The sequence below is a fragment of the Halichondria panicea genome, chromosome 10 (genome assembly GCF_963675165.1).
Source record: "Halichondria panicea chromosome 10, odHalPani1.1, whole genome shotgun sequence".
NCBI lineage: Eukaryota > Metazoa > Porifera > Demospongiae > Suberitida > Halichondriidae > Halichondria > Halichondria panicea.
Genome location: NC_087386.1, coordinates 6,025,947 through 6,033,059, shown reverse-complemented (window position 1 = coordinate 6,033,059; position 7,113 = coordinate 6,025,947). Strand labels below are relative to the sequence as shown.

Here is a 7,113-nt window from a genome sequence, read left to right as displayed (position 1 = left end):
TCATATGAAGTATGTGTTGTCACATTCTGAACATAATTATGGCATTCAAAATTATACATACAATCACAAAAATAAATCACACACAATATATAAACGCAATCCTAACTATAGACAGTATTAAAAATTGTCCTTCTTGATCATATCCGCTGCCTTCTCAGCAATCATTATCGCTGGAGCGTTCGTATTTCCACTCATAACCTCGGGCATGATTGAAGCATCCGCCACTCTCAGGTTTGTGAAGCCGTGCACTCTTAGTCTAGGGTCCACAACACTGCTCGAGTCGACGCCCATCTTGCATGTGCCCACCGGGTGGTAAATAGTCAGAGGGTTATTTAAAATATACCACCTCCAAAATTCATCAGATGGATACGGGTACGGAGCATTTGAATTTTCCATGCTACACTTCATTGTATTGTTGTTCTGTCGAAATATATCAAAAGCAGAAGATTTTTGAATTTCTTCCAAAACACGAATGCCTTTCAAAACAACTTCAATGTCATCTGGGTGACTAAAGTACTTTGGATCAATCAATGGAGGTCCAAACTTGTCGTCTGGATTCAAACGAACCTCTCCGACACTCTTAGGGTGAAGTAGACCAGACAGAAAATTGACAGCAAGTATTTCTTCAGAGCCTCTCCACAAAGAACCAACTAATTTGTCAAGCTTCACGGTATCGAAGTTCATGCTGGATATTTGACGTCGATCTCCACGTCCAGCTACAAACAATAGATGAATATCTGGTCGGCTTTCACTCTCCTCTTGCAAACCAGACTGAATAAATCCATGAGCCTCCAGAGGAGAAATAGAGAGTGGGCCTTTCCCTCCAAACACGTATTGTGTGAGATGAGTCAGAGTTTCAACGTATGGTCGTGTTAAAGACAGTCCAGATTGATAAGAAACATCAGAGATGAACGCCATTGAGACCATGACATGATCTTGCAGGTTTTGCCCGACTGGGAGATCTTTCTTGAGTGGTATACCAACAGTTTCGAGCTGTTCCTTTGGTCCGATGCCTGAGAGCATGAGAATATGTGGAGAGCCCACTGCTCCAGCAGACAACACAACCTCTTTCCTCACTTTTATCACAGTTTCCACACCTCCAGGCGCTCCCATCACCCTCACACCTGTCACTCTCCCATCACTCGTGTCCAGTGATCGCACAGTCGTCTCTGTGAGTACAAACAAGTTGGGGCGTCGTCGGGCAGGGTGCAAAAAGGCTTGAGCTGTACTCCACCGGGCTCCATTCTTGACGGTCTGCTGTGTCAAGCTAACTCCAATTTGAGAAGGTCCGTTGTAATCAATCTCTTTGAATCCTATTTCTTTGGCTCCGTCCACAAAAGCTCTAGCTGCTGGAGTGACGTACTTGGCTTTGTCCACTATCAATGGCCCTCCTACACCGTGGAACTCTCCATCGCCGTCTTTCAATTGATAGTTCTCTGATTTCTTGAAGTACGGCAATACATCTTTATATGACCATCCTTTGGCCCCGTATAACTTCTCCCAGCGATCGTAGTCCTCGCTATTTCCTCTCGTGTATACCATTGCATTAATGGAGCTCGTACCACCAACAACCTTCCCTCTGGGCCATGCAGACTGTCGTGAGTTAAAGCCTCCGCAACAAGTGTCCTGAGGAATTGTCTTAAAGTTCCAGTCGACGTCGGAGAGTTGGAGCTTAGCAAAGGCCAAGGGTATGTGTATTTCTCGCATAGAGTCTTGCGGTCCTGCTTCAATGAGGAGTACTGAGTAGTTTCCATCTTCACTGAGTCTGTTGGCCAGCACACATCCAGCAGAGCCAGCACCCACAATCACATAGTCAAACTCTGTCTCTGTTACTGCTCTGTAGGGAAGGTGTCGTGGAGACCATGTCAGCAACTGAAAGGCCAGATAGCTAACCACCGCCACTAGCAGGGAGCTTGTCAGGAGCTTGTTCATCATGTTGTTGATTATAAGCTAGCTCTCGATCACTCGATCTAGGAGTGATTAGAGGCAGACCAGCCCCTCCCCCTCATTGTGGTAAAAACATTCCTATTTCTTCGATAAAACGCCGGGGTTCAAAGCCCAAGGTCGATTTTCTCCCAGTTTAACACGCGAATGTATTGGAGAAAAATCGGTTTGGAATTAGAGTTACATGTACAAAATAAATGTTTCTCCACAACAAAAATAATGTTACAAATCAGCACAATAACTAGCTGTTTTTAAATTGTCCTTGACTGCATGCTTGCTTGAAGAAGTCATAGGAATGTGTGTGTAGAGCCTTCCGTAGGTTAGCGAAGAACAGAGCATAGTGGCTCACGTTGTGCCTATAATTATTAAAACAACAATGATAACAAACAACACAGATTAACTACTCACAGCATAAGCAGCACTCCTCCCAGAATCTCTTTAGTGAAGAGTAAGTGATGAATGTAGGCTCTAGTGTGATGAGTGCAGGTGTAGCAGTCACAACCATCCACCAACACAGCCAGGTCCACAGCGTAGCTATATGTATAAGAGAGCAACTATATATATAATTATAATTATACTGTATAGCAGATCATTTTCGTATTAACTACACATTTAAATATTTTGTATTTAAATTTTACAGCTCAGGATAGTGGCATTGAATCTATTACGGTAGAATAATTTCGTAGTTTTAACTTTTGTAAGGGCTGAACATTTCCACGATATGAAAATAACCCGCTATACGGTAATCAAACTGCTGCAGGTGAGAGGAGTACCTTGGGTCTGTCAGGTTGAGCTCTGTGGGCCCACTTGTGCCAGTCAGGGAGTTGTTAAAAATCAAAGCAGACCCCCTCTGACAAGCAGTGTACGGATAACTTCCATCAAACACATCCACACCGCCCTCAACACCAACAAACACTTCATCTGAGTAATAAGTTATAAATTGTTCATGATGGGAGTGTGTGTGCCACTCACCTGGAGATTGCAAGCCGTGGGCAAACCGTGGCTTGTTGTCTGGTAGACATTCAGTACTTGCAACGAGAAGGTCTGCCAAGCCAGCCTTGTTGTAGTTTAAGTCAAAGCCTTCAAGCACAAATCCTACAGCCAGGGGAGGAATTTGACACACACCCACACACTCTAGCAGGTGACCTACCATCCACTTGTCTCTTGGCAGTCTCTCTTGCACTGCGCTGCCTCTCCTCACGAACATCTCCTCCGACAAGCGCACCCAGCAAAGAGCAGCCACTTGCAACCTGCATTAAATTTAAATGCAGTGATACAAATTAAAATTACTGCTGTTTTTTGTACTGATGAAGTATATACCTTGCTTCTCTGTGCAATGGTCTGATCCAGAAATCTCAGAGATCTATCAACAGATTTCTTGATTCTCTTCATCTTATGACCAGCAGCTGAAGTCACAGAGTCACAGAGAGCTTCGAAGACGTTAGGTTGTAGGGCTTCTACAAATGCCATATATTCCACCACAGTGACCTTGCATCGTCCACCCTTGCACCACACTGTCACTGACTTCTCCTCATTGTAGCCATCCTTGGGAGGCTGGCATGGATCTTGAACAGACAGGTACAGGAAATCATCCTAAACCACATGTAAATAGTAAATATATCACAGTAGATCTACTATTATGGGATTTTGGATTTTGCCTCGGAGATATTAGGTCTGGGGGTTTAACCACAGTACCTTTCTGTTAGCAAAGCTGTGCAGGCCTTGTGCATATGTTGAGAGCACTGATGTCCCCGGCACATCGTACCTAGATACACTGCAGGTGCACAAAACTCTGAGACTGGATAGTTATCATCTTACAGTGAGGGCAAACAGAGATGTACCGGGTCCATTCTCGAGGAAATTAGGTCCCCTAGCAAGTCTGGAGTGATGTGTGGTACTGCTGCAGCTCTGGTATAGAGAGTGGTGGTTGGAGTAGTTATAGACCCTCCCTCCCAGGACAAGACACCGCTTCTAAGACGCTCTCCACTCACAGTAAACTGCATTCTCTTCATCTCCACACAACACTTGACTCCACGTGGAGCAGTAGTTGGGCGGAGCCCGACCGTCGGGTGCCAGGCTCCGCCCAGCTAGTGGAGCAGCTACGCCCACTCTTTGAGCAAGTGTTATATTAGAGAAATACCGTCCTGAGGAGCCACGCCCACACAATTTTGGTCAAATGCAAACAGATCTTTGTGTAATAACTTTCTCCCCAAATAAGGACACTTTTGCTTGCGCCTGCAATGATTCCAATCACATCAATGAAGCAACAAACTCATAACCTCAAGTAATATTTATAGTCGTGTTTTAATTAATAATTATGCAAAGAGATCAATGTGTAATTCAGCGACATAAGATGAAAAGTTTGTTGTGATGGCTTAGCTATAACGTTCATTTTGCTCAGCCATGTTTGCCCCTCTGTGGTACAGAGTTTGAACCTCCCCCCCCTCTTGGGGAGTGATGACCATCCTTTGATAGCTCAATCTGCAGAGAACACGTGATGAGTTGATGATAAATGAATTACTTCACTTACTTCACCAAGGCCTCCATTTCCTTGCCTTTATTTCACTGGCCAACAGTTTCTGAGTTAACAAAAGACCCTCCGAAGATGTTGGGAGGGTGTCCAGTTGATCTAGACCAGCAAGTCGCTTGGCAACCAACTCCGTGTTAACACACACACGCCTCCAACCAATCTAGAGAGAAACAGGATGATTAGTACATTACCAGTTGACAATTCAATAGCTACAAACATTGTATGGGCATGATCTACCAACCAAGTGGGCTACAGTGTTTATTCGATTTAAGGCAACAGCAAAAATAGTTTATATGGTGCTGCGTATAATTATGGGAGAAATATCCATTATTTATAGTGTCGCTATAAATACAATAGCAGACTCACTCTTGTGTAGAGAGTGCTGTAGAGGTGATCTCCGCACAGTGAGAGAGGTACAAAGGTGACCTTCCTCCCACACAGACGCTGTTGTAGCCATTGCTCACTGGCAGGGTAGGGACTCACTCCAGCAAGCCTCAGCTGAATCAGATCACACTTCTCAACTGGTGGGATTACATCATTTAATACGTAAATACATAAATACATTACATACCTGACGAAGGGGAGGGCGGCTTGAACCATCGGCTCCAGATAGGAACATGCCACACACACACACTCTCAGTACACACACGAACCACTACTCCTCTCAATGGCACATGGGACTCTATACACGACTGGGGAACGTCAGTTGCTTTGAAGAACCTCCGCATGGGACCTCTTGAGTGCCTGTATACAAGCAACACCCCAGAACCGGCCAGCAACCATGGCAAGAGACGAAACACCCTCAGATAATTGTCGATGAAGTGTGATACAGTGTCCAAAATGCTGAGTGGCTGATTATTGTCATTGCCAGATGTAGACATATAAAAGTCCAATTGAAGAGGTTTTCTACAGGTGCTACAAGGTGTGCGTTTTTAAGAACTAGTTAGATCAAAGGTCTAAGTATAAAGTTCAAAGTGTACAAAATCTATTTTGGGTCGAAGTTCACAATAGATGTGCATCATCAAGAACTAGCACAAATCTGCTTTGTGTGAAATGTCTGATCCTCTCTCTCTGTTCGCTGGTGATGATTCGTCCTCGTCTGAAGAAGAGGAGGCGGCTCAAGATAACTGTGATGAAGACTCTGAAACACCATCCTCAGTGGATAAACTGCCATCACCATCCACACTGTTTTCTACTGTTGGCAAGCCATCCTTTCTGAATGACCCTGTGGGAAAAGAAATTGATTGGGACCACTTTGTTAAAAATAAGTTAGACGAGGACAAGTACAGTGTTCACATTACAGAGGATGGTTCGTATGCAGCCATTCCACCACCCTCACAAGACTCTGACGATCGAGTGTACAACAGTCTGTCAGCTGCAATCGTGGGCACTTACAACAAAGGAGCAGTTGGACAGATAGCAGGTGCTCCTGTTAATTACAGCGGCAGCACTCGTGAGGTGGCCACAACCTCAACCGAGGACAAGGTTTGTACTGAGGAGACGAGAGGTGTCAAGCGGGGTGTAGCTGATGAGCAAGCAAGTAATAGTACCAAAAAAGCAAAGACTTTCAGACTTAAGGAAAAGAGAAAGAGAGATTTGGGACAGTCTTCTCGTGGAAAGAATTATGTGGAGGAAGAAAAAAGACTGCTGAGACAACAGTTTGGAACTGATTCAGTTATGAGCTAGTTTCATGTTTCTTGTATTTCTTCATGGCTATGCAACCACTAATTAATTTCATCTTTATGCGCTAAAGTTTGTTGCACGTTGTACGTAGGCTCCTTTATACATAAATTAATTATTTTGTTGTTATATACATGTACTGTAATTCCTTTATACTTTCCCTTGAGTCTGTTCACTTTTTTCAACATAATTATTGCAACAAACTATAGATGAAACAACAAAGCTACAATAAACTAACAGCACACATTCACTAAACAAAATGGTCCAATCTAGATATTCTTAGCATTTATATGCAGTTCTGGTTGTATATCATAGATGAGCTCCAGAAGTCGGCCGATGACTTCTTCTTTGTTTTCCTTCACTTCGATCTCAATTGTACGTAACTTGTCCTCAGATTCCTCCCCTATTTTGGCCGTGAAGTCATCCTTTGACCCAATGAATGTCCTCTGCTGCTCTTGGAAGCGGCCCTCTCTCTCTTTACGATACTCTTCAATCTCTTTGGCCGCCTCTTCCTTTGCTTCCTTGAGTCGCTGAGCTTTTCCTGGACAGGAACAAAGGACACTTTTAGTCGTCAATTCACCACCATGTATCACTAACATGAGTCCATTCAAGCATACATTGTCACACACTCACATGTACACATAGAGCAATGGTCCTCTTCAGGCCTCAACTCTACCATTTCATACACAGCTAGCATGTTTGCAATGTCATCCAAACCTCTAGTACTTTACAACCGTAGCAGTAAATAACACCAGCCTCCCTTCAAGCAAAGCACTCACTTTTTCTTGCGTTATTGACCACTTGAGCTGCTTCCTTCTCGGCAGCCATGAGCTGCTTGATGCCTTGACTTTGAGTAGCCATGTTCTTGTCTCTCTTTCTTACTACTGTCGTGTCACTCTGACGCTCCTTCTCCTGTTCTGGCATTATTATTTCCTTTGATCTCCTTTGATGTAACAGTT

The 7,113-nt window shown here is 44.0% G+C and overlaps 5 protein-coding genes across 5 annotated transcripts; 1 reads left to right on the top strand and 4 right to left on the bottom strand.

Moving 5' to 3' along the window:
- Positions 1-16: 16 nt before the first annotated feature.
- On the bottom strand, positions 17-1,991 carry LOC135342641 (L-sorbose 1-dehydrogenase-like). Its single transcript, XM_064539433.1, has one exon. The coding sequence runs from the start codon at positions 1,933-1,935 to the stop codon at positions 118-120; it is 1,818 nt and encodes a 605-aa protein (XP_064395503.1). The 5' UTR covers positions 1,936-1,991; the 3' UTR covers positions 17-117.
- Positions 1,992-2,092: 101 nt separating this feature from the next.
- Positions 2,093-3,996, bottom strand: LOC135342715 (queuine tRNA-ribosyltransferase accessory subunit 2-like). Its single transcript, XM_064539549.1, has 8 exons — positions 3,763-3,996; positions 3,640-3,709; positions 3,265-3,537; positions 3,095-3,194; positions 2,917-3,039; positions 2,718-2,865; positions 2,353-2,478; positions 2,093-2,300 (listed from the first exon to the last, which is right to left on the bottom strand). Exons 1-8 carry the CDS (start codon positions 3,954-3,956, stop codon positions 2,186-2,188), a joined length of 1,149 nt encoding a protein of 382 aa, XP_064395619.1. The 5' UTR covers positions 3,957-3,996; the 3' UTR covers positions 2,093-2,185.
- A 207-nt stretch (positions 3,997-4,203) lies between these two features.
- LOC135342773 (uncharacterized) lies at positions 4,204-5,439 on the bottom strand. The gene is made up of 4 exons (XM_064539631.1): positions 5,046-5,439; positions 4,841-4,995; positions 4,475-4,634; positions 4,204-4,425 (listed from the first exon to the last, which is right to left on the bottom strand). Exons 1-3 carry the CDS (start codon positions 5,353-5,355, stop codon positions 4,476-4,478), a joined length of 624 nt encoding a protein of 207 aa, XP_064395701.1. The 5' UTR covers positions 5,356-5,439; the 3' UTR covers positions 4,204-4,425; position 4,475.
- A 30-nt stretch (positions 5,440-5,469) lies between these two features.
- Positions 5,470-6,344, top strand: LOC135342772 (UPF0690 protein C1orf52 homolog). Its single transcript, XM_064539630.1, has one exon. The coding sequence runs from the start codon at positions 5,528-5,530 to the stop codon at positions 6,158-6,160; it is 633 nt and encodes a 210-aa protein (XP_064395700.1). The 5' UTR covers positions 5,470-5,527; the 3' UTR covers positions 6,161-6,344.
- On the bottom strand, positions 6,326-7,106 carry LOC135342794 (V-type proton ATPase subunit G-like). Its single transcript, XM_064539658.1, has 2 exons — positions 6,934-7,106; positions 6,326-6,695 (listed from the first exon to the last, which is right to left on the bottom strand). Exons 1-2 carry the CDS (start codon positions 7,076-7,078, stop codon positions 6,424-6,426), a joined length of 417 nt encoding a protein of 138 aa, XP_064395728.1. The 5' UTR covers positions 7,079-7,106; the 3' UTR covers positions 6,326-6,423.
- Positions 7,107-7,113: the final 7 nt, after the last annotated feature.

What these genes read in the sequence shown, in the direction of transcription:
- LOC135342715 (XM_064539549.1), bottom strand. Translation starts at nt 3,956, where the DNA reads ATGAAGAGAATGCAGTTTACTGTGAGTGGAGAGCGTCTTAGAAGCGGT. An exon ending in CATCTCTGTTTGCCCTCACT is followed by an intron (nt 3,710 to 3,762) that starts GTAAGATGATAA and finishes CAGTGTATCTAG; the next exon opens with GTACGATGTGCCGGGGACAT. An exon ending in TGCCAAGAGACAAGTGGATG is followed by an intron (nt 3,040 to 3,094) that starts GTAGGTCACCTG and finishes CCCTGGCTGTAG; the next exon opens with GATTTGTGCTTGAAGGCTTT.
- LOC135342794 (XM_064539658.1), bottom strand. Translation starts at nt 7,078, where the DNA reads ATGCCAGAACAGGAGAAGGAGCGTCAGAGTGACACGACAGTAGTAAGA. An exon ending in GGTCAATAACGCAAGAAAAA is followed by an intron (nt 6,696 to 6,933) that starts GTGAGTGCTTTG and finishes GTTCCTGTCCAG; the next exon opens with GAAAAGCTCAGCGACTCAAG.
- LOC135342772 (XM_064539630.1), top strand. Translation starts at nt 5,528, where the DNA reads ATGTCTGATCCTCTCTCTCTGTTCGCTGGTGATGATTCGTCCTCGTCT.
- LOC135342641 (XM_064539433.1), bottom strand. Translation starts at nt 1,935, where the DNA reads ATGATGAACAAGCTCCTGACAAGCTCCCTGCTAGTGGCGGTGGTTAGC.
- LOC135342773 (XM_064539631.1), bottom strand. Translation starts at nt 5,355, where the DNA reads ATGTCTACATCTGGCAATGACAATAATCAGCCACTCAGCATTTTGGAC. An exon ending in GCCGCCCTCCCCTTCGTCAG is followed by an intron (nt 4,996 to 5,045) that starts GTATGTAATGTA and finishes TAATCCCACCAG; the next exon opens with TTGAGAAGTGTGATCTGATT. An exon ending in ACAGCACTCTCTACACAAGA is followed by an intron (nt 4,635 to 4,840) that starts GTGAGTCTGCTA and finishes GTTTCTCTCTAG; the next exon opens with ATTGGTTGGAGGCGTGTGTG.